We start from the raw sequence: 25,848 nt of genomic DNA, 5'->3' as shown, positions 1-25,848 counted from the left end.
CTGGAAAGAATAACTAATGTAATGTGAGCAGATCTCTCTGTACCAAGGGGAACCAAGACACTTTCTGAAGTACTGGATGGAGGCTGCTTTCTTTCTGCCAGGACCTGGCCACAAGGGAAGACAGCGTGTGGCTGCAGGAGGATGTAAGCTATTAACTCTCAGCTTTGTACTTAGTTACTCGAGCAGAAGACCATTTCCTTCCATGAGCTCTGATGTTGCCGAACTACAGCAGAGATGGCCAAAGACCCCTGAAAAACCAGCCTAGGACACCTGAGCTTCCTGCAAAGGGGATTAGCAGCCACCCCTCTCCCATGTAGCTGGTAGGAGTGTGGAGACTGGCTTTGGAGGCTATTCCTCTGGAACCCAGCAAAGGGAAAAAGCCAATCTGATGATCAGACAGGGCAGAAATCTGTCAGCATCCACAGCTGGAGGGGTCCCAGTCTCCTGTGTCTGTCTGCCTGTCTGTCTATCTATACTCCCTCCAGAAAGGGGTTCTCCCAGAGCCTGAGGCTGGGGATGGAGCAGTTGAGCTGCATCTGTCAGACAGAGGGATTTCAGTCTTGCTGAGGGCAGGGAGCTCTGGCTCCTGATTCAAAGGTGTGATTTCAGAGCCTTGCCTCCTGGGCACTTCAGGCCTGCAGGCACTGTGCCAAAGCAATGTGCTCAGCTGGTACCTGCACACCAGGACTCTCCCTTGACTCTCCTCATCACTCTGTCCAGCTCTGCTTCATCCCACCGCACGGTGCTGCTTTCTACAAGGTCTGCAGGCACCAGGCATCCCCAGTGGCGCCGGGTGCGCACAAAGGACCTCACAGACCCAGGCTGGAGGTGAGCACAAAGCAGCCACAGCCCAGGACTCCCACCAGCACCTTTGTCCCCAGCTAGAACAATACTTGAACAGAGCAGAGTAAGAAGGGAAATGAATGCATGGAAATCAGGCAGAGGGATTTTGCAGCCTAGCAGGATGATCTTTAAGCAGCTGGGCTAGTTCTCCATCACTTCCCAGGGGAACAGGCTTTACCCAAAGGCCCTGGCTCCCCAAACACTCTCTGAAGATGGGACGAAGAAGCTCAGGCTGATGGTGAAGTGGAAATAAACCACTTTTAGTGGTGGTAGCCACAAAGGCCTGAGCAAGGCAAGGTTTATAGGGTGAGATAATACACTGCATTAGGCCAGCCAATATTACTCTGTTAAAAGGGGAAGAGGCAAGCCTGCGGTCAGATGAGAAGTGAGGAAATGCTTGGCTGCTGAAAGCTAGCCCATTTCTTTCAACTCTTTCCATATATCATACAAAAGGCATTATCTCTCTGAAAAACCTTGCCTTGCTGAACTCCTTTGCCACTTTCAGGACTTACAGAGATTTCTGGAGACCCCAGATCAGCTCCACAGAAGAACCCGCATCCGGGCTGGACCCCAGGCATCTCCCCATGCCCGCAGTGGGCACAGAGCATGCAATCAGGAGGGTGGCTGTGGTGTCTCTGCTTGCCCTGCGTTTTCTAGCACGTGGGAGATGACAAGGAGCCAGAGTGCGTGGTGTCGTAGCATCTGGAGTGGTGGGGGTGGTGGACCCAGTCAAACCTCAGCCTGGTTTAGTGTGAAGCAGAGAAGATCAGCCTCCACTGCAGAGAGGACCTCAGCTGTTGAACTCGCTGGCAGAAGAACAGAGCAGCTCAGACCCCACAGCAGTCTCCTGAGAGCAAATGTATTGGAGATGTCAGGCCAAGAAGTACACAGGGCTGTGGCTGTGGGGATAAGCTGACTTCCTGGGCAGAATGGACAAGAGGGAGAGGACACAAATCCTTCAGTCCAGATCTGTCACAACTGCTCTCCTCTCCTCTGGGTAGTCTGTGGTAGGCAGGTTCCAGCAAGACTTTCTCCAATGCCCCAACAAAGGCTAGGGTAGCAGGGGAGGGGAGGGCATGCACCAGTGATGTGCAATATGAAACTAAGCCCTCTGCTCTACTCATGGTCAATAAAGAACTTCAAGGTGAAAAAGATGCTTGAAGGAAAAAAAGACTCCGGTAATTACTGTCGGCCTTTGGGGTCGTTTCAACAGAGAGTCCTCATTCTGCTCCCACATTGTCTTCCAGCTAGGACAAAATACCTCTGTACCTAAAAAACCCCACTTTTGCAACACTGTGCTCTTGTGTGCCAAGACCATGATGCTGCAGATGAATGATGGGCAAAACAAGCACTCTACAGAACAAGGCAGACCGGAAAATGTTGCGCTTCCCCAGGTTAAGCATTGCTGTCTGCAGTACTGCCACATCCTTGCAGAGGTTTCAGCTTCTTTCCCCACATCTAGCCCTTCTTTACTGTCCTGGACAGACTCCCTGTGGCACATGGGTGTAGCAGTGGCAGAACCGGCCCCCTCCATAGGCTCCTTCCCATATTTCCAGGGTTCTTTTCCTGTATCCTCCCCAATCTGATCACAACAAGAGCAGAGCAGGGGGATGATTTTCAAGGGGTTTCCTGTGGCTGTTTCAATGCCTGCAGGCACAGTGCAGGGGAGCGCGTGGCTTGCAGAGCTGCTTGGCGTTTCTGATGACTACAGCTCCATGGGTGAGCTGCCACCCCTCTCGCAGTGGGAGGTCTGTTTGGGGAGTGCTGCAGACGCCAAGCCAGACATTACAAGATCCAACTTTCCAGTGAAATTCAGACTTTTCTCTAGGACAAAAAACTTGAAAAAACACGGGGAGTGGGAATAAAACCAAAACAATAGCCTTCAAAGACTTGTTTCTTAATGCTGTTAAAACCCATAGGCAGGAGGAGCGAAAGCAGACCAGAAAGATCTGCAGTAAGCACAACCAGTGGGTGCTGACTGCAGCCTGAAATAAGGGACAGGGGGCACTGAAAAATCAGGACCTGGAAGATGCAGTTTTACTGCTGCACCCCAAAAGTCCCCCAAACCCACACAGAAAGGTGAGACTTGTAGCTCCTGGGCAGTACCGGAGACAGTGCCCATCACTAGTATGGGCTTCTCCTGGAGCACTGCTGGTCGCAGAGGTGTGTGGTCTCAGGGACAGGGAGGAGGTGGAAGAGGAGGGCTGTGACCCCCTCTGGGCAGAACTCTCTGCTACCAGTTTCCTTTATCCCCACAGGGCTGAGGAGGGCCAAGGCTTCAGGGAAACCAGTGTCCAAATCCACACCTGCCCTGGGGTATGTGTCGACCTGCAGCTTGGATCTTGTTGGTTTTAGTTTACGTGGACCATCTCTTGACTTCATTCCAGCATATTCTTCTCCACAGACCACTGTATACCCCAAAATAGTATATGGTCTGGCAGGCAAGCAGGAGTAGCTCTGACCAGCAGTGCGCCTGCTACTAACCCCACATCCTGAGCTTGCCACGGGACAGGACATTGCTTCAGCACAGCTTCCTCACCAGTACTGCTCAAATACCCTGCTGGTCCTTAGGCTTCGTCCCAGCCATGACCAAGTGCCTCTACTTCAGCTGCCTCCTCAGCCTCCGAATCCCTTTCCCCACTGTCAGTCTTCTCCACATTTTACCTTCTAGCTCCCATATGCTCCTACCTCCCTGTTCTAGCCTTTCAGTGTGTGCTCCACTGCCTCCTCCGAGTACTAAAGACCCAGGAGGGTCATTGGATGTCTCCATCTGATTTATCCTATCTTGCAGTGCAGTACATTTCATCCAGCCATCTCCAGACGGAGCTGAAGGACTGCAGCCGCACAACAGCATGCAGGTGTCCTGCCACTCTCCAGGCCCCTGCCCGTGGCTCATCTCTGTCCTTCATGGGTTGGGCGACAGCCTTTGCCCCAACAGCTCACGGAGCAAGCTCTTGGCTCTCCCTTTTTCTCCCAGGGCTGCCTCTGACATATCCTGGGGGTCCCATCTTCAGCAAACTCCCAGTGGCTTCTACTACAGCCTGCTTGAATACCCATCTCTGTGCCCAATTCTCTGAAGGGACCTAAGAAGATACACCCTCCCAGAAGCAAACCAGACAGCCAAAAGCCTGAGCAGAGCCTAAGGAAACCTCTGAAACTAATGTAACACCCACTTCACAGAGTCCTGGCCAGGTCAACCCCACCCCTACCTTAATTCTGAACTCAGCTTTTAACATGCTCTCTTTAGGATGCAGGCAAAGCATTCAAGTACTTTGGCTTTTCTGATGCTGGGCAAAACACAAAAAATAGCAGGGACTGGTCATGGCAGGTTCACTCGGACGGATGCCTGCCTCCGATTCTTCTTCTCTGATGTCTTTCCGCACACAAACACGTAGCAAACATGAAAGCTGCAGTCAACGGAGACATCCGGACGTATCCAGACTCTACTAACAATCAGTGTCTCGGGCAGACAGTCAATCCAAACAAGTTCTCCATTTGTCTAGCTCTTGCCTGGCTGCACTTCTGTACATTTGTAAGTGTTTACACTGAACTAGCTTCTGCCATTTCTGTCTCTGGTTGCTGGAATTAAATTCCCAGTGCTGTCAAGTCTGCTCTGGTGCACGCCTCCCCGGGACACACAAGTGCAAGGAGAAGTTCTCTGTGAAGACCATGGTGCCAAGAAGAAAGCTGGAAAGACCCACAGGACATGTTATCTCTGTGCATGAGACACCAGGTCACTGAACTACAGCCCAGTGACTTTGAGTGAGCACAACACAGGCCAGCAAGACCAGGAGACAGAAGGAATGTGAGTGTGGGATGTGGTCAACAGGCAGGAACAATGCAGAGCGATGCCTTCACACTGGACAGGCGTGGACCTGGGAGCTCTGGCGGAGGAGGCACGGGGCAATGAGAGGTCACAGTGCTCGATGGCTCTGTTAGAGTAGCAAGATCATGGAGAAAAGACTGTTTCCCTGGCTCCACTCTAGGGCAAGATCTCTCGCGTGTGAAGACAGCATACCAGAGAAAAACCATGCCAGCCACATGGGCTTCTCACTTCAAAACAGCCGGGCTCTCTTAGGCTGCCTCCATCAAGTGCCTGCCTTACACCTCCCTTCACTTGCACTGTGTGGTCTCCTGCATGTGGGGCTGGTTATGGGGCAGTTAATCAGAGGTCGCCAAAGGAGGGAGATACTTGCACATGATTAAAGAGGATGAAAACGGCTCCTTCAACTAGCCTGAACTCCTGCCAAAATCAACAAGAGCCATTTGGTCTCCAAAGGGGAACTTTATTGCCCAAAGCCAGAAGGACTGAGAATGGGATTTTCTTGTGGCACAGGAAAACAGAAGACCCACGGGGATACATTTTTCATATCCCCATAGAATTAATCTGAAAAAAAAGCCAGACAAGCATCTGTCCACTCAATGAAGACCAGCAGTGACAACCTCCCTTGAGTTTCATCTGCTGCTGGGACACAGGGCTTGCGCTGAGCTGTGGAAGTGGGACCTGCTGGCAGCTAGGAGGCATTTCTTAAGTGCATTTGCTCTACTGGCTGGCTGACTGCAAGGAGCACATGGGGGTATTTTGTGCCTGTTTTCATGTCTTGGAAGCCTGTGATTACAGACACGTTTTGAAGCCTGAAGATCTAAATCACTGCTGCAGCTCTGGCCACCGAGCAATACCTAGCATCCTGGCACGGAGAAAGAGAAAGGAGTTGCAGCAATTTTGCAGCCATCTGCAGCCTAACTGAAGTGTTAAGCAGCCCTCCTGCTTCCTAATGGGGGATCACAGAGAGACAAGGTGAGAAACGGGGAGACTGCTGTGGGATGGGGAGGAGAAAGCCGTGACATGGGATGTGAAGGTCAGGGACAAAGAGGAGGGGGCTGAGGCCTGTGTGGGGCATTTCCTTGTTTGTGCTGAGCCTGGAGACCTTGTGGTCACCCCCATACCACATGTGCCCAAGGCTCCCTTGGGGCTGGCACATGGACAAAGGCAGGCAGGTAGCAGCGTGGCCCAGGGCCACAGCAGAGCCATGCAGGGCAGGAAGATGACAGCAATCAGAGCTCCCCAGATCTGCGCTGGGTTCCAGGATGCTGACAACCTCATCTGTGATTGCAAGGAATTTGGCTCCAGCTGGCCCTACCCCTGGCTGAGGAGGAACTGAATCAAGGGAGGACAAGATGCAAACAGCTCTTGGGAGCATGCGTGTGAGCAGGACAGTCTCTGGGCAGAGCTAGAAGGTGTCAACACCACACTTGCACAAAACCTGCTACCTTGGACACCTCCGCTCTCCTCAGGGGTCAAAGTCTCCTGGACCATGGGGTCTGTTGACTTTAGTCCTTCGATCCAGTGAAGGCATGTGAATGAGCAGCCAGGCAGTGATGACAGGTGGCAGGCAGGGAGGAAGGAGGTGAGCAGCTCCCTGCCTGCGTTGCATTGGACATGTGCACCTTGCCCTGCACCAGACCCGCTCAGCACTGGCTGCCGGAGCCACTGTGCCTGTGGGGCTGCCTCCCCCGAGCCAGGAGTTCTTCAGCACGGCCTCTCCACCACAACATGGGATGGGGCCATGGCGCGAGGGGCTGTGCCTGTTACAGAGCACCCCAAGCGAAGCAGCTGAGGAATCCCCGTCTCCTGCTGGATCAGTCTGTCCGGCTCCCAAGCGCAGCAGAAACGGAGCTGGACGCCTGTGCCCCTGGAACGGACCCCGGGTGCGCTCCTGCCAATTGTTTGATGTAGTGTTATTTCCAGAGCCCCTGCCAAGCCCATGTTGGGCCCAGAGCAAGCCCGTAACTCTATAGGGCCGAGTCTGCAGCCTCCTCCACCGATCTAGAACTGCACCTCCTAAAACCATGGCCACTCTTTTCCCTTTTCTCCCTCTGAGCGAGGCTAGCACAGCGGGAACCGCCAGCTGCACCGGGGTTTCGCAGGGGCAATTTAGGGAGAAAGCACCGAGCCCGGGGCCAGCAGCCAAACCAGAGTGCTCCTCCCTGGTGCATGGGCTGGGGCAGCAGCCAGCATGGCCCTCCATACCACCTCGAACATGCCGCCCATCCCCAAGGGCCTTGGGCAAGGGAGAGCCACACGGCAGGGGACCCGCGGGTCTGGTCCATGCCTCCCAAGCTACAGGAGGCAGCCTGACCATTTTTGCTTGCCAAGGGTGCAGGCCATCCCTCGCACCGTCCCAGGCAGTGGCAGTACTCACCTGGCCGGGGGGGGCAGGCCAGGCACCAGTCCGCACCCCAGAAGAGCCCCACGCTGCCGCAGCAGTCCTCCAGCTTGGTCAGCCCTGGCAGGGGGTTTGTGCACTGTGGAGAGAGGACCAGAGGATCAGGCTTCTGTGGGACAGGGAGGGGACGCACGCCCGTCCGCTGCGGCTGGCTGGTGCGGCGGTGGCAGAGCCAGCATGGGGGACTATGGTTTGGGGTCAGAGGCTGGCACGGCCCTCCCAGCACAGCTCCGCACCAGGACGTGGTGGGACCAGGGATGCGGTTTAAGACAGTAGCAGAGAGAAAAACACAAGACTCCTTCGACTGCACCCTTTGGAGGGGAAGGGGACATCAAACAGAGCAGGAGATGAACCAGAGATGATATCACCTGGCAAAGCCCTGGGATCAGCCCCGTGCCTGGCTGATTAGCCAGCGAAATGGGTGCACCACTCCAGCCCAGCGGGGAGCTTGTGGTCAGGCACCTTCCTCTGCTTAATGAGTCTCTCTTTCCTGCCGCCCCCAGCCCTCCCGCAAGGCCCTCTGGATTACAGGCTTCCCCATTAGAGCAGAGCCGCCGCAGCCCACAGGCCGGAGCTGGCCCCTGTCCAGGCGCGCGTGGCCGCCTGCCCAGTGCTCGCATACCGATCGGCTCGGCTGTGGCTGAGCGGAGAGAGGCAAGCGCTCCCTGCCAGGCTCCTCGCCCTCTCCCAGGCACGGCATCACCCCGGCTGGGTGAGGTGTGAGCACAGCAAGGGTACCCCCTGCTAGACCCCTTGCCCTCCCCAGAGCATCTCCTACAGCCTCTCCAGGCATCCACAAGCATCTCCATGCATCATCATCTGCTCCCAGGGTCCAAGAGCTGTCGTCTCCCCACAGAGGAGCAGGGCTTTTCCAGCCCGAGGGTCTGATCTCATTTATTTTTGCACTAGGGAATGGCTGAGAATGTATCCCGCTAGAAATGGCTTGGATGGGAGCGACTGAAGGACGGGATGGGATCTGGGAGCAGCCCCCCAGAAAGGGCTGGGGAGCACTGGGGAGGGGGCCAAGTCCCAGGCTGCCCAGCTGGGGGGTCTCGCTCAGCATGAGCTGCTCCGGGGAGCTCACAGGTGTTCCTGTGGGTGCCAAAAATGTCCGATGCTTTTCCAATGATGCAAGAGAAACATATGGGGAAAGACAAAATAAGAAATTACGATGACTGCGGGACAGGGGTGAGAAAGCTCCTCACGTGCATTTGCTTCCCAAGCCCCGACCGAGCTGCCCAGGAAGGCGTCGTTCCATGGAAATCAGACTTTCATTTATCGTCTGAGAGAGAAAGGAATTTTCCTATGTTTTATACGTTTCCTACAATAATCGCAGAGCATGGCTGTAAATGTTGCTATAAATAGGGCACCCTTTTTAAATGAGACTGTGTGTGAAAGCCATCAAGTCTGGGCTGTGCTGCCCCAGGGCACAGCCTGGTCAGGACAAGGCAGCAAGGTCTCCCTGTTGGGCCAAAACAAGGGATTTTCTTCCCAAGTACCAACACACTGCTGCCCATGCCCACGGCACCTGGGTGATGTCCACGCTGATGCTCAACAGCTTCATGCAATGAAAGGCCACCCTCCCTGCCCCATAACCCAATGCACCCATACCCCACAACAAGAAATGTATCTACACACGCTCCAAAGCTCGACGGGTGTCCCCTTACCTGCCCATGGAGAGCCTCCCGAAAGCACCTCCCCAGCAGCCCCGGGGGTCTCTGCTGCTGCCGGCTGCTCTCTGTGGCAATGCTGTTGCCGTTCCCGTGGGTATAGGTGTACCAGGGCATGGCGGCCAGCTGAGGCACCAGGACTGCCTCCACGCTGTTCTCCTCCGACACCTCTGCGTCACCCCGCACCCTGGCCACCTGGTGAATCTGCACAGTGGCTTCTGGAGGGTGGTTGATGTGGACATTCACCAGGGAAGGGTTTAGGGAAGCTGGAAGATGAGTTTATACCACAGTTGTGACAATCTGGCAACAATTTGGCACCTGAAGAGCATCTTGTCATCAACAAAATCATAAGGGAGGAGAGGTAGACTGAGCCCACCAGGAAATCTAGAGGAAGACTGCATCTAAGAGAAAATACTTCTCTGGCCCAAAACCAGGACAAGTCTACCAAAAACTTTTCCCAGCAACCTGAGCCCTTCAGAAACTAGGGAAACCACATTTCTCATAACCTGGCCTGAAAAGGTAAGCATAAGGAGGTAGTGCCCTCCTCGGGCCTGTTAATGAAGATCTGAGGAGCACCCAAGTAAGAGCAGAATGCAGGGTTTGGAGCCGCCAGCCACGCTCACCCAGCTGGTTGGACAAGGGCAGGGTGTAGGTGGAGTGCTTCACGGAGCTGCTGGCCAGGGTCTTTGGGTCTCTCCCTCCTTGCTTCTTTTCCACAGACGGAGCTGGCAGATGGCAAAACTTCCCCGTGGAGTTGGAGGGGCACCAGCACTCGTCCCGGCCCACACAGCGCCCTCCGTTCAGGCAGGGGATCTGGCAGAAGTCTGCAAGGCAAAGAGAGGTCTGCTTAGCAGAGAAACTGAGACACTGCCTGTAGCCAAGGGGCAGCTGGGGGAGGCCAGGCAGCTGGATGTGGGCCACCATTAGCCCCATGGTACCCAAGGACCAGGCCCAGCATTGGGCTGGAGTCAGCACTTGCAGCCTGGAGGCAGCCTGGGGTCCCTGCTGTGCACCACCATCTTCCCCAAGCTCTGCTCACAACTGGAGTCATGGGTTGAAGATGATGAGCCCTCCCTTGGGCCCAGGGACCACGGCCAGCCTGGGGCACCCATGCCCTGTGGGGCAGCCCCCCAAGGCCAAGGTGGTGTTGCTGGCACAGCAGAATCCCTTGGAGTGGGGCAGGAGCTCCGGCAGCTGCATGCAGCCAAGTCAGCACAATTCCTTCTCTTCTGCATTGCCCCCTCCTCACTTGGCAGAGTTTTTATCCCAGTCCAGAAGGGAACTCAGTGGGGACGGGAGAGGCAGAGAGAACGGGCAGAGAGCCACATCCTCAGAGCCTGTCTCCTGGCCAGCCCTGGCCCTGCCAGCAGCTCAAGTGGGATAAGTGTGGAGTGGGACAAAAGAACCAGGAGCAATTCATCTGCACAGGCTCGGAAAAAAGCATCCACAGATGAAACTGAAGTCACATCTTTTCTGGCTTCATCAGATGCTAGGAGCAACCCAGAGCATCTCTCAGTGTGAGCAACACTCAGGCAAGGCACGGGATTCCCTGACAGATCATACTGACTCATTTCAGCGTGAGATGAGATACTGCTGCTGCACATCCCTGGATGGCTTGTCAGGTTCACCCCAGGGGATGAGCTCCCATCTGCTCCAAGTTCATTTGCTCAAGACCAGCAACCAGTTTTGGGGGGAGGAGACACATCTTTGGACTGTCATCTAGGCAAAAACTCCTGTGAACCCCGTATCAGTTGGTGTCCACAACAGCCAGACTTTGCATTCTCTCAGTGTTAGAAGAATTTGAGAGTTACAGAGGCTTTTAGAGGACAACTCCCACCAGGTCCTGCTCCAAGAGGCTGTGCCCGACCCACAGCTGGGTATCCCAGTGACCTGATGAGCAATCCCAGCAGCTCTGAAAGGCGAGCAGAGGTTTCAGCAGCCCTGTTTATAAGAACAGCTCGCAACCTGCAGCCAGCTCCCTTGGCTGCCACGTGAGTGAAAGGAGAGAACAGGAGGAAATTAGGTGATGAAAGTCAGCCCCAAGACTGGATGCCAACGAAAGCAGTGAGCTGGCTCTGAGAAGGAGGGGGTGGGGAGGCTTGGCTGCAGGCCTGACTCAAACACACGCGTCCCCTCTACCTGGGGTGGGATGGAAACAGAAGTTGCTTGCCCAGGAAGGAGAGCAATGAGGCAAGGTCTGTCTTCCTCCCCCAGAGACACAGACGGAGTAAGCCCCAAAGACCCCAGGAGATATTTTCCAAGGCACTGAGAGAGGTCATCTCCTCCCATCTCTATAGCAGCCCAAGCCCTCAGTCTGCAGAGGCAGGAAAGGCAGCAGGAGGAGAGTGGGGGAGCAGGCAAGAAGGTGGGCTGGGGGCCTCAGGGTGCTCACAGATGCGGAAGCCAGACTTGGGATCGTGGTCGTGCCCCCCTTGGCTGTAGAGAGTAGTGGTGTCTCCTTTCTCGCAGCTGTTGTAGCAGCGCCCGCTCCGGCATGTCTGTTTGCAGATGGTGGGTGTGAAGACGATTTTTATCTTCCTAATCTTCTCTGTCAGGTTGGCCCCTATGAAAGAAGAGGATAGTGCTAAGTGGAAACAACATCTCCAGGCCAGGGGGCCGGTAATTTGCAGCTCAAGCTCCAAAGCATTCCCAGAGCAAGGAGGGGTCTGTGTCCCTCCCCAGGGCAGCGTGTCTCCTTGCCCCTTGCTCACTCCAGCCTGTCCTCTGCTCCAGCATCAGTAAAGGTCTATCAACACGTGAAAAATGGCGAGCAGCATGCTCTGCCTGCCCAGTTGGAGTGGCATAACTCTCTGTGAAGGGACACACACACACTAACTCCAGTACAAAGGGTGTTTTTCTGCTTTAGACAATATTCCTTCTCCAGCTACGTCAGTAGCTGTGAGACTGGCTGCCCTTAAACCACTGGAAGGCTTCCCACATGAACAGCCACACTGGTATCCATCAAAGAGAGCCTTAGGGCTTGAGAAAACCAATGTCTCCCTACAAGCATCCCCTGACCTCCTGCAGTTACCTGCGGTCCCCTCCTGCTCCCTCACCATCCTCACATTTGATACAGGGGGAAATCACACTCAGAGCTCTTGGGGGCTTGTGGAAAATGGACAACAGGCAGAACAGTTGTGTAACTATGAACCAGCTGGCTCGACATCAGAGTCCTCCACCCCTGCCCACCATGACAGCCATTTCTGTGAGTGTTCCCCTTGCTGTGCTCAACCCTCACTCTCCCCATTGCAATCGCCGCTTTCAGATTACAGCTTCAGTCAGGCTCACAGCCCTGCTCATAAGGGCTGAGATGCCACATGGTGCCTCCTTGGGGAATCACGGCTTCAGGGGGAGCCAAGCTGCAGAAGACAACTTGCATCTGTCCTAGCTGGGGAGGCGCTGAGGCTCAGCAACTGCACGTCCCAGCAGCCTGGCCTGAGCCCTGCTCATGTCAGAATGCACCAAGGGGGCAGCCAAAGGGAAGAACTAGATGCTAGTTGCACAATCTGACCTTGAGGGCTGCTCAGGCCGAGGACGAAGCTGGGAGACACCGTTCCTATAGACTGAGGCAATCACCTTCACAGCAGCGTGCTGGGGTGATGTTCAACACCTCTGGGAGGCATCTGTCACATCCCCCCTGGCTCCTCTCCCCTGCCATCAGCATTTTGCTCCCCTGACCTGTCCTCCTTCAGTAGGGTCTCTTTCTTTGCCAAGCCCAGCAATGCCCATGCTCACGTTCCCCTTCCATCCCACCCAGCAACACACTCCTTGGAGTCCAGGGTTTCTTGGGGATACTCAGTCACACCATTGCCCTTCCCCACAACACCCCAACAAGAAGCCCCAAAAGAGTGACAACCCTGGAGGCCTTACCCCTTGCAGACAAGGTGTGCTCCTGGGAAACCGTGTGTGGCCCAGAGCTGCTCTGCTCATGTCCATTCCCATTGGGGAGTGCATTAGAGGTGAGCTGGCCATTGCTGGCTGGGTAGCGCCGGACAGTCCGTGATGGCCCTATGTGCTGGGGGGAGACAGGAGAGCCAATTCTGCTCTGAGTCCTGTGAAAGAGAAAAAATGAACTGATACTCCTCATGAGTAACTGTGCTGTCCACCAGGATACCCTGCGGTAACCTTCACTGATGAGCTGCCTGAGCTGCCTGAGCCACCACCTGGACACAGAGCTCTGCCTACCTGAGCAGAGTCCCACTCCTCACCTGCTTTCAGTCATTACAATGGCACTATTTCACTCTAGGAACGATGCCCCATGCCCTGAGCCTGGCAGGGCATAGTATTCACCAAGATACCCCTCCTGTACTGTCACATCAGGTTGCCCCACCACAGGGATGCCCCAGCTGCCTTGAAGAACCTCTGCCTGCCCATCAAGCTCAAGGGCTGCACCTTGCCCCACCACATCCCTTCCCCAGCAAACACAAGCAGCTCCAAATACGCTTGTTCTTATTGTGGGAACTTTCTCAGGACCTGCCTTGCCAGCCCCAAATGAGCACTGAAAAACCAGCGAGGCAGTCAGAAGAGAAGCCAGGCCAAGCAAATAAACAAAACTTGGCCCATGAGAGTCACAAAAAAGGAGAGAATGACCAAAACCTCAAGCCTGTAAGTGCAGTTACAACCTTCTGAAGTAACTGCATTTATGGCTTTTGGTGTTTTCTGGGGACTAAGCATGCAGAAGCCATCTAGCTCACAAGGTCACACTTCTTATACTCTTTTATCAAGCCATGTAGACGGCTAGGCAGAGCTCTTTGCATTAAACTAGCAAAACAGCACATCTTGCTCTACTGCACTTGCTCCCATTCCCTTTCACTGACTGGCAGCACTAAGCTTCCAAGAGGGTGCTCTGTGCTTATCAGCAAATGTCTCCCTCACTCTTGCCTGCACCACCTGCATGGAAAAAGGCTTTAGTACACCAGGGCCAAAATAGCTTGGCTGCCCATATGCCCCTTGAGATTCTTTGAAAGTTCCAGCCTTGGATTCCTCTGCAACCGAATTTAAGCACTGACAGGTCTTCTGCATACCCTGTCCAACACTTCCATCTCTGACCGAATGGCTGGGGCAAAGAGGCTAGCTCTGTCCCACCGAAGTGCCCAGAGAGGTCCACCCCATCTTACGGTTTTTACCATCTTCCCTGTCACAGCCAGCGCAGGGGAGGTGTTACAGTGTCTACAGGGAACACACATTTCTAAACCCAACAGGACTGGATAAATCCAAAGAGAGTTGGCTAACAGTAGCTCTGGCTCACTGACATTCCTGGCTTGGACAGCTTGGAATAATGGTAAGATCTGGGGAGATGGAAAGGGAGCTAATGCTATGCTGGTATTCAAAGGGGTCAAGCGTGGTACACAAGGTAACTGTCAGCCAGTGAGCCTGAAATCAGCCCTGAACAACAGAATGGAAAAGATGACGCACAGGTCAATTAATTGGGAACTAAAGGAAAGGAATATAGAAGCGAGGTCAAGTCAATGGGGTCTATGGAGAACCACTCTTGTCAAAGGAGTCTGTTTTCATAATTCAATAGAATTACATACATGCACACCAACAGGCTGAGAGCCCATGCTATTTTGATAAAAAAATAAACAGGGCAGTACAATGTCAGTCAGGCACATGTGAAATGAATAACAAACTGGCTGTGTGACAGAACACAAGAAGCAGTTGTCACTGGGGAGGGAATTAGATGGGTTCCAGGGTGATCAGTACGAGGCCTGGCACGATTTAAGGATTTCAGCTGGAAATAAATATTTTTATTTCGAAATAAACATACGATCGACATTGATAATGTGTGCTGCTGACACAAAAATTTGCAATGTGGTGTATCGTGATGAGAACAGAGCAATCACACAGAGCAGTTTGGATCACTGCGGAGGGCAAATCCATCCAAGCAATATGGGATTTTAATAGAGCCAAATGCAGAATTACACTTCTAGGAAGAAAGAATGCAGGCAGCAGCTGCAGATAGAAGGAGACGATCCTGGAAGACAGCAATTCTGAAAAGATTTTGGGGGTAATGACAAGCAATTAAATATGAACTGTCAGTTCAATGCCCTGACACCAGGGCAGTGAAACACTGCAGGAACATGGAGGTATTTTTGCCTCCCTACACATCCTCATCATAGCAGGGTGTATATATGCTAAAATACCACATCTACCTCTGATGTGAAGTATGTCACATCTTCTAAGGGATGTTGAAAAACTGGAGAGGATATGGGAAAAAACATGACAAAAATAATTTGAGAGCTGGTGAAAATGCCTTTCTGTAAGAAACCTAAAGTATTCAATCTCTTCAATTTAGCAAAAAGAAGACGAAGAGGTGCTCTGATTACAGGGCACAGGTTTCTCCACAGGAACAAGACGCCAGGTGTAAAGAGCCTTGTAATCTAACCGAGAAAGGCAAACTATGAAACAACAACATCTGCACACCAAAGCCAAATGATTCCCTACTAGAAATCATGCTCATACGCAGCAGTATAGCTGTTTTCCTTCTGAAAAAAAAACACCCCAGTAGTGGATTCCCCAAATCCCAATACCATAGCTTCAGGAGAGGAAAGTGTGCTACTGGGAGATGAGGCATCACTGGAACAATGCAAATATAAATAACTAAAGATGCATGATCTGTGCTGTCCTGGAGGTGATTTTAGAATATCTATTGATCATTTCTGGCCTTGATCTGTAGGAATCCAAGAATGAATGGGTTTATCCCAGAGACAGAAGTCCCAAGTCTGGATACTCATTACCTAACTGTTTCTAACACAGGAAAACCTTGAAAATGAGTGGCTGAGCTGCTGGGAGGAGGCATGAATGGGAGTCCTGAGAAAAAGCAGCACAGGTAACCTGTGCTGCTGGGCAGATGCTCAGCTTTGCAGGCTGAAGGTTCATACACTGTTTGGAGTGGAGTCTGGCTAGAGGTCATTCAGGGATGGAGACAGAGCAAGTGGGATTGGTCAAAGAGAGATGGATAATGATAGATAATGAAATTATTACCTTCTGATAAAATATTTGTTGTCTTGTTAAAATCAAGATCTAAACTGAGATGAGGACAGCAAACACTGCTTGTTTTTCAGTAATCAGCAAGGCTAACCATAATAATTGCAGAGAAGTGAACTTTATTTCAGTCCTACCTCAGTCCCTACCAGCCTCTTTCAGAAGCTCTCCTGAGATTCTGCAGAGTACCCTCTACTCCTGATGGCCATGGGGCCCAGGCATGACCTGCCCACACATTTCTGAGCTACTAATTGAGCCCTGCTACCAGCGAAGGAACTTCTGGTGCTTGTTATCTACTGCTTTATTACCTGGTGTGCTATTGCTGGTTTTGTTAGCGACAAAGGAAAAGCTGTATGGAGCTCTAGGGAGTCTAGGTGAGAGCTACCAAGCCCTGGAAGCTCAGGCACATTTATTCTCTGATCTCTGGTAAGAGACCCCAAGCATAGTCCTATGGGTGAATGTGGCTGGGGTTCCAAGGTCTTTTACTGCATAGATGGTAGCACCGCAAGGAAAAGGAGAGTTCCCCAGCCCAGCAATGCTCACTGTACTAGTGCTGGTCACTTGAGGGCAACTTCAGCCCTAAGTTCTGAAGAGTCGTTGGGTGAAGGTGACCGGTGGCATAAGACAGGGAAATATCAGCTCTTGTACTTGAAACTACTCACATCAGATCTTCCTTGAGGAAGGCAGCATGTTATGTGCAAGTAGCAGGGCTTGGCTGGGCACTACCCATTGCCTGCCTGAAGGAATTCCACCCGTTGGCTTTAGGGACAACTCCTGTCATTCCCAGGATCATGAGATTTTGTAAAACAAAAACCTCAAAAAACCAACATATGAAGGGCTTTAAATAAAATAATCATTAGCATTTTGGTTACAAAGAAAAGGGATTATACGCACTTACTGTGAGGGGCAGTGCCAACTTCACAGAGGAAAAACAGAGGAGGAACATTACTCCATGGCTTGCAACACTTCAGGAATAGCCATCCTACTGGGATCCTGTTGGCAAAGCACTCCAGTGTGTGTCGCAGCAGGGTGAGGCAGATTTGCTTTGAATTAATTTGTTTATTTGGTTCTATTCTAGGCGGATGAGCTCTGGGATTTGTGGACCGAGTTGAGTAACGCCATCCTACCCCAGGCCACAGAAATCAATGGCAAAAGGCATCTTTCCATCTCAGTTTGTCAGTCCCAATCCATCCCCAAGTCACACCAAGTGGCTGGCTCATAGTCAGGGAATACGAAACAGAGCTTTTCCCCTCCAAACCTTCAGAGTCAGTCCATGCTGGGCAGATGGGGACTGGCTTGGTTGAAGGGTCTTGGGGAATGAACTTGAGCTCACCACATCAGTACAGACCTGGCCAGAAGGCATTAGCAACCCCTAACCATTTGGTGGATCTTAATATATGGCCAGAGCTTGTCCAGTTCCCAGGGATCTGCATTGCCACAAGTGCTCTCGCTGGTGTGGCTGTCCTAGGGGTAACAGCGAGGATGGAAAACAGATGGGGAAGCTCCAAATCAGAAGAGTGGGGAGCTTGTGCTACCACTCTCCAAGCCGCCACCTGCTTGAGGAAGAGGCACGGAAGAGGTGGAGGTTGACACCTCAAGCACTCTATTCCGGGACACTTGAAGTCCCAGGGCTTCACATTCATGCAGTCTTGCAGCTTCCCTCAGCATGGTATTACTCACTTCCACTCTTCCAGCCAGGCACATGGCCAGCAAGATCTCTGCAAAGAGGCAGTGGTCTCTTCCTTTATAGGCGACCGCCTGCCAAGCAGCTGGTTTCCCTGCTCTTCATCCGTCAGAGCTGCTGATAGCTTTCTCCGTGTCAGGCACAGCCTGTGGGGCAGAAACAGCATGCAGACTCCTAGGACACCTCTCCTTCTGGGCTGTCCTGGGGCGCCCGCCTCTGCGGTGGCCGGATAACAGCAGCTGCAGTCCAGGGGAAAACACGGGTCAAGGAGGGAAGGTACAGGGAGCAATGTTCTCCTTCCAGAAGCAAGGATGTGTGTGCTCCTGCTGATCTCTACCAGGCTGACGGCTGAAAAGTCACTGGCTGAGAGACCTCAGTCACAGGCACATGGCAAGTTTCAGTCCCATAGGTATCAGGTGCTAATCAAAATTAAAAGAGATTTGGGATGGGAGGGAGCTGTGCAGACAGACTGACCCGCACCTGCAACAGTTCGAAATTACCCAATAAGCACTTGTAGCTACCCTCTTCTGAGGTGCAGGCCAAGGACCTGGACTCCCCATAAGCCTCCGAGGACACATGCCAGGAGTCAGGAGAACCCAGGGAGACCTGGTCCATTACATTCTAGTGCTACACATCCCTGCAGGGTTCAAATTACACCTGTATGACATCCAGCAAGGGACCTGCACACCTGCCACTGCACCTTTGTCTGTGTATAAATGCTTTATTTTAAATAGGTTTTGTTACCAGTTACACTCTGCTGTATATTTACTTTAGAGACAGCAGGCTAGAGGAGGTACGAAAATGTTGTATTCCTTGGATACGATGGCTCTCCTGCCCAGTCCCTGATGAACCTGCAAGGTGCCTGTTCCCTGTCTGGAGGTGAGCACTATCCCTCGCCCCACTGAGGACAGCAAGCAGAAGACTGAGCTGGCAGGCTCCCGGCAACCACACAGATGAACATGAGGACCGCTGTTTTCTGAATCAACCACAGTTTTTTTAAAAAGGCTGCAATTTTGAGACTAGGTTCACAGAATCACAATAACCAAGTCTAAATCACTGAGACCATGGGGTCCAGAAAACAATACTGGTTTTCTAACCCACTGTATATAGAAAGCATTTTTCAAATCTCTGATCACTTTTGATGATCATGGTTCTCTGGATAAGCAAAAGCCACAGAGAATCCAGGTGGGTATACAGCTGTGGCTTCTTTTAGTGACCTGAGGCCAGGCATCCTCCTTGGGGCTGGAGGCAAAGGTGGCAAACTCTTCAAAGCACTTCCCTCTCCCCAGCAGCAACACCTCAGTCTTTCCTGGATTTAGCTTCTATCGGCTACTCTTCGTCCAACTGTTGACTTTGGCCAGATAGTTAGTGAGCTGGGAAATGGTGTTTTTTATGTTTGCGTAAAGGAAATGCAGAGCCAAGTGCCACAGGAGTATTACTGGTTTTTCATCCAGCCTGCCTCGCCTTCTCCCCAGCCAAAGTCTGACTGACCATAGCAGGGTGGATGGCCCAAGACACTGTGGAGAGAGTGAATCCTGGACAGTGCAGTCAGCGGGGAGGGGTGCTAAGCCCAGACGAGGCAAGGGCTGGCCAGATGAGGATTGGAAAGTCACTCTTCCCGCTGGAAACACATCTGCGCCCTGCTGAGCATCAGGGAGAAACGATAGAGACCACAGACACCTAAGGAGCAATTTCCAGGAGGACAACAACAGAGTGGGATAGCACTGGCCAAAACAAAGCTGAATATAAGCTGCCGTCAGAGAAGGCACCATCTTCCCAGGGTCCAGAGACCCCCATCCCAGGGCCTGAGCTCAACATCTCCATCTCTCCAAATACAACCAGCCTGCTGCCTGGGACGCAACTGCTGCCTCCAGCCAGCCGGAGAGGCAGCGTGCTGCCCGCGGGGCTGGGAGCAGGGTCCCACGGAAGGAAGCCACTGCAGAACTGGTGAGTCCAGCCCAGCTCCTCCAGCCCGCAGCCCGTGCGCGCGGCTCCAAGGTGAGAAGGCTCAGCCAGGACGGGGGCTGAGTCATGCTCAGCCCCTGATAACCTGCCAGGACAACAGGCGGGTTCTCCCCTGGTTTTTAAATGCTGAACAATATTCTTGGTGTCTGTCTTGTCCATCCGCCTGTCCCTTTGGCTAGATGCCCTCCCTGCTTGGGGCCATGGGGACCAAAATCAGTGATTCACTTCCCCCTTTGTAATGCTCGGCAGTTACTGATTTTCCACTAAAGCATCACAAAAGAATGGGCAGCCTCAACACCAGCGTCTGTGTCTACAGGGGGAGAGAGAAGCAGCCAGCCTTGGAAAGCAGCAAATTGACCGCAGACCAGAAACTTCCCCTTTCTTGGACTCAGAACAGGTTCCTCAGCAGGCAGACAGGATTCATGGCTCAGTCTGCGGGCCCCGGAGCACAGGAGAAGCATTGCTTAGAGAGCACTCAAGCTTATTATCAATTAGCTCACAAACATGCTGACAAGGAAGACAGCTCTGTTAGGACTCAGGGAGGAGGAGGGAAACCACACCATACAAGGCACCTGACTTCAAGCCCACCCACATTATATCCATAAATCCTGGCTCAGTTTATTATCCCCACGAGCAGCAGAGATAGCTCTGAAACCTGCCTGAAAGCTTCAGGCTTCCCACTGTCCCTCCTGTGGCTGCCTTCAGCCCTGGTACCCCTCGTGCAAGTAAAGGACACACCAAAGTCCAAAGCCCCCTGCTCCCCAGGGTTTGGTGGAAGGCAAGGGAAGTTCTCCTGCCCAGGAGAAGCAGCCACCAGCCTCCCCCAGGCAGGAGACCTTCCCCGCTGAGCCAAGCAGGACCTGTGTACCATGGAGGCCACAGGAATGACCATCAGGGTGCCTTCACGCCCGATTCACAGTCACCTGCAGCCAGATCTCATGCCAGATGGGACACCAGACACAGGCACCTGGACCATCTCAGGGACATCAAGGTGAGCGGCAACCCTATTTCTTACCACAACAGATCTCAGCTGTGAAGGTGTCTCCTCGCATGTTCACCTGACACCTCGTAGTGCCACAGGCACACCTCACACACAGTCAGGTCATCAGGCAAGCAGGAAGGGAGTTATCCAAATCCTCCCTCCCCTGCGAGACCTCGAGTGGTCCTGTGGGCAGAGGTGTCACTGACAACACCCTTTGCCTTGGGCACAAAGAGCGCTGCCAAAGCAGGGCTGCAGGGGCAGGAACACGTCAGGCTCCCTGCCCCACATGCACACTCAATGCTGCTGGCACATACCCAGGAGCCACGTCAGTCCAGCACCCAGATGCCACCACTATTCCTCACCACGGCTAGCAAGGGGCTGTCACACGGGCATCTTCTTTCCTCTGGCCCCCAAGGCAGTGCCGGTGCTGTAGGGCCACTCGAGCTGGCTCCCAGCATGCCATGGTAGTGCGTGAGAACAAAGAGGGAGAAGGCGATGGGCTGTGAACTCTATTTTTATCTGCTCAGGAGTTGCCAGACACCACATAAGTGAACCTCTGTAAGCACACAGACAGCTAACAGGTTCTTTTTAACCAGTCTCTGGGGGTCCAATTTGCTCCTTAGCCAAAGTGGCTGCTCACACGTCTACACAGTTCTCTGCTGACATTAAATGCCCTTCCCTTGCCACACACACCACACACGCCACCTGCCACTCTGTGAGCGCTCTTCTTTGCTCTCATGTGTTAGGGAGAGAGCAACTGACGCCCTGGAAGAAGTCCAGCTCTCCAAGCATGGGAACAGCACCTGCCTGGCCTAGCGAGGCTGCAGAAACATGCCCTGCACAAGGGCACGGCACCGGGCTGTCACCAGGAGCAGCAGATCACGCCCCTGGTTGGATCCATCAGACCTTAGTGCTGACCCATAAAATGGCCAGAACTGTGATTTCCAAATGCCAAGCGTGGTAAAGAGCTGTTTGCAATCTGTCTGTCTCTGGAACTGAAGTGCGGGCCAATGCCTCCCAGAAAAATCAAAATGCAGCCTGCAACTGCTCTGAGCTTCAAGTGGAGCCAGCAGAGGAACCAGGCCAGGCTACTCAATTACAAATGCCACATCTGGGCCAAACCTTGCACACTCCATAGACTAAAACAGTGATTTAGAGGGAGAGGGAGGCCAGGCGAGCTACCACCCCTCTGGCAGAACGGTCCAGGCTGGCCTGTGGCGTGTGTGGTGAGTGGTAGGTGAGATGGGCAGCTGTGCAGCCCTCCTCTCCCCAGCTCAGCCGCATGCTTCTTCGGCTGAAGCGGTGAGAAACCTGCTCCAGTTGGCTCCCCTGCCTGCATGCAGGGGCTGGTGTTCAGCAGCACGATCAACGGGCACGGCACTGCTGCCAGATGCAGTCACACAGCCAGTCTCATGCCATGGTGAGAAAAGACCCATCCAGAAGTGTCCTAACAGCTGCCATCACATGAAGGTCTCCATCAGTGCCACCATCTTGCTGCAGACATCACCCCATGGCCACAGCTTTTCACCATTACAGAACTGGGCATAAGATGCTGGCACAGTTGGAGAGCTGGGTTGTCCGCCGGGCAACATGACCATCCCACAGAGGGTTCAGCCACCACCACTGGCCACAGCAATGTCTCCACTGCCCCTCTTCTCCTCCCTGTGCTCCCCAGTACAGTGAGCAGCAGGGTCCCACCTGGCAGGGGAAGGACCTGTATTTAGGGTAGAGGCACGCAAGAGGAGAGCACAACATATCAACCTGCCCGTGTACCCACAAGCACAGCAAGACCTCCAGGCCAAAGGGCCCTCTGCCACCATGAGACACAACAACTGTGAGCTGAGGACCCAGCTCCCACCTAATGAAACCTGCTGCAGACATGTCAGCCAGAGAAAAGCTCACCGCCAGCCGCAGGGAGGCCAGTCGTCTTCCCTGTACAGCAGGGAGAAAACAAGCACTCGAGTTTCATTTCCATCTTGTTGACTAGCAACACTCACCCCCTCCAACAGGCTGCCAACTTCAAAGCCCTGAAAAAACACTTTAGCCTATTCATCCTCGCGCCCACATGTACCCCGGGGAGTGGGGGGAGCCAGCTGCCTGCCCCTCGCTTTACATGGGACGTGGAGAAGGAAGGCAAAGCCTCTCTGATCCCAGGCATGTGAGTGGGGTGAAGAGCTTGCGGCTGCATACACACACAGAGGGCATGAGAGCAAGAGGGTGGAGATGTGTGTAGTCCTCTCATCTGGAGAAAGGGACGCTTTTCATCTACAGCAGGAGGTGCTGGGAAGTCTCCCACTCACACTGGGAACACTGTGGATCTAAGACATATTTGAAGCTAAAATAATGGTTGAACACCCAGCAGGATGCCCTGGCCTTTGGATCTATTAGCTCAATGTAGTTAGGTCTCCTCACATCTCTCCATCCCCAGCCACACATAGGATTCCCTCACCCGCAGCATTCAAGCCATGAAAGCTGTGTTGGGATGTGATACTTTTCTCCCCACTCTTGAAGTCTCACACCTGCCAGGGAACAGGGAATGAGCATCCCAGTGATTTTCATTCTGTACTGTTCTGCACTGGCTCCATCCCTCCAGTTGCTCACTAGCCAGAAGACTAGAGCCTGGCTGGGGACCAGGAGCACTCCTGGCCGCATATGCATGATGCCTGGTGGCAAAGCCAGTGCTTCCAGGGGTACCATGACCACAAATCTGCTCTCACACCTCTCCCACATGGCTTTCAGTATCCACACCAAGGACCAGCAGGGAGGAGCAGGTTTCATGGCATCTCCAGTGGGAAGGGATCCGGAGCAGGCAGAAAGGCTGCGCCTGCCTTGGTACCACCTGGGCTTCAGCTCCTCAACAGCGCAGCTCCAAAGCGATGGAGAAGGCAGAGCTCCAGTGTCATTATCAACCTGTCATTACATCCTTGGAAGAGTTTGGCACTTTGCTGTTGTAGAAAGCCTTGTAGCTGAAAAATTAGCATGGCCACCCTGTCAAGGCTACAGGCAACCTAATACACCCTGTCTGCCCCCTCCAGATAGCCTCAGCCTCCAAGTATGCTCCCCATCCTCCAAGGCCAGAATTTGGCTCAGTTTTGCAAATGTGGGTCTGTTAACCATTCCCCTCAGCTCCCTCCCTCCCTCCTTTTGTAGTTCTCAGAATTCCTTCCAATTTGTCAAGACCTTTTCTGGCAATAAAGAATACCTTGACTCAGTGCAGGACCCCGGGGTGCACAGGAAAAAAAACCCATGCGACTCAGGTCTTTTGCCTCCAAAGTCCTAAGCACCACTGATTTCTTGTATGCAGCCACACCGCATTACTCTCTGCTGTCTGATTTGCTGTTCACTCCTACTCTGGAAAATCTCAGCCTCTCCTTCTTCCAGATTTCTTCCTCCCATGGAGGATTTTTTTCCTTCAGCTCTAACAGATAACATTTTTCCAGCCTGAATCTCTTCTTAATTCCTGCCTATAAGTTTAGTTTCTACATGACCCTGAAGAGAGTCTCCGCACAAGTGAGACAAAAATGAGGTGGTGCAAAGGGCTGGGTACAAATCCCACCCAGTACCAAGCACTCAGGGAAGCATTTCTCAGGATGCTTCTGAAGAAAGGAGTGGAGAATGAGCATATTTTATATGGAGACTTCTGCATCTCCATTTCAACACTCCTTGTACCAAATCAGCTTCAATTCATCCCTCGTGTGCTGCCAGCACTTGGTGATTTATGGAAAACACTTGAAACCAAAGAGAACAGCTTTGATTTTGCTTAAATACCAGCTTAAACCAAATAAGGCAGCATACAGTCAGGTATGAGACACTGCAGCGTAATCCATATGCACAAGGGAGCTGAAAGCAGGCTGGACGACAATCCTAATTCAGGCATTAGGGAAAAACTCTCCAGCGTTTGATCATGTGGCCTTAGTGCTCTTCTAACATCTTTCTTTTTTCTACAACTATACTTTTTTATACAGCTATATAAATTGTATTGTCATAAATGTCCCAAATGATATATGTATAGTATATAAAACAGGCTATAAACTGGATTTTCTGTACTACTTCACCTACCACATGTACAATGCATTTGTCCTGCACCCTGCTCTCTTGCATGTAGTCTTAGACTAAGCTGACAGTAGCAGCACTTTTCTTTCAGTTAGAAGGAAAAGTGCATTTCAACATTTTCTCCCAAAGCCTAGAGGGTGAATTAAGCTACAGGAATGGCTCCCAAGGAGGTGCAGAAGAACGAGGCCTAATGTAAAGACCATATTTGGAGTTTAAAAGGAGCCTGAAAAGCCAGCTATCCTCCTGCTGCTCTGAAGCATATGAAACCCCCTAGAAAGTAAATACATAAAACACATAAACCAGAATGGTGCTGACAGCTTTAAAACACTAGGAAGTAAAGCAACTGTATCTGGTGCCAGGCTAGAGAAGGTATATCATGTAATTTAAAAACAGAAGTATTTTTATATAAGAAAAATGACATTTACACTCCTCTTGGGTAGCTTGAGTTTTTCCTTTAGGCTTCCCAGCCAGCTTGCCAAGGGCTTTCAACTATGTCAAAGCAGGAGAGGGCCTGAGATCTGGAGCTTATGGAGATCTCATTGCCCTGAGTGGAATCTCTTTTCACATATTCTCACACAGACTGGCACCAGCTTTTTAGTTTCAATTTTTTAACAAGGTCTCAGATATCTACTCAAAGTTGGCTCTGGATCAAAGAACATAAATGCTTGGCCACCTTGTGAAAACTATATTGCCAAAGGGAAGCACCTTAGAAAGATGCAATTAGGACTTATCTGCATTGGGAAAATATGCCATTCAAGTAACAAGCATAATGACGCTGCAGTGGCAGAAGGCAAGGCTGGCACCAGTGTTTTACCCCAAGAATTCAACATCACATGCTATGGATCTCCTGGCCTGGTCCCATACCAAGCAAAGTAGGAAATGTGCCACAGCCCGTGCCATGGGAATGCACTTACACAGGGGGTGCTACTCAGCCAGGGTCAGCTTTATTTTCTCTGCTATTTGGGTATTAATAAATTGTAATCCTCATAAATGTAAAGTAAGTGACAGTCATAAGTGAGAAGAAGAGCAGTAGGTGTGTTCAGTAGGTATGTGGCTAGTATAGACCTCCTCCTAGTACTATACGTATCATGGACAAACAGTCCTGGATACTTAGCAGCAACCCAAGTAAGGCAGTAAGAAAGCTCCCCTTTTTCTCGTAAAGGTGGAAAGTTCAAAGCTGGCAAGACAGGAGGCTCCAGATCCTGCTTTAACAATTAAGACAAATCTGTCTCTGTTTGGAGCAGCATCTTTAAAAAGCAAGTCATCTCGCAATGAACTTTCGTTTTATCTTTAAGTCCTCAATGACAACAAGCTAACCAAGCTGATTTTGCCAAGCTTTACATCCACCCACGGGCTCCACTCTCCTTTGCAAAGGACCATGCTAGACATTTGACTGCCACCAGAATGGGATCTGGTTTCAGCCAATTTTCAAAAGGAGAG

General features: G+C 52.2%; 1 protein-coding gene across 10 annotated transcripts in view; it reads right to left on the bottom strand.

The window, feature by feature from the left end:
- The window catches only part of LTBP2 (latent transforming growth factor beta binding protein 2), a 98,721-nt gene that overhangs the window by 27,799 nt on the left and 45,074 nt on the right, over positions 1-25,848 (bottom strand). For all 10 annotated transcript variants that reach the window (XM_075030183.1, XM_075030179.1, XM_075030181.1 and 7 more), the window contains 5 exons: positions 12,611-12,792; positions 11,133-11,303; positions 9,364-9,564; positions 8,738-9,006; positions 7,047-7,149 (listed from right to left, as the gene is read on the bottom strand). In XM_075030183.1, coding sequence (XP_074886284.1) covers positions 7,047-7,149; positions 8,738-9,006; positions 9,364-9,564; positions 11,133-11,303; positions 12,611-12,792 — 926 coding nt within the window. The remainder of the gene's footprint in view (positions 1-7,046; positions 7,150-8,737; positions 9,007-9,363; positions 9,565-11,132; positions 11,304-12,610; positions 12,793-25,848) is intronic.

Source organism: Buteo buteo, chromosome 6 (genome assembly GCF_964188355.1).
Source record: "Buteo buteo chromosome 6, bButBut1.hap1.1, whole genome shotgun sequence".
Lineage (NCBI taxonomy): Eukaryota > Metazoa > Chordata > Aves > Accipitriformes > Accipitridae > Buteo > Buteo buteo.
The sequence above is the reverse complement of the archived record's forward strand: the minus strand, read 5'-3'. Positions and strand labels throughout refer to the sequence as shown.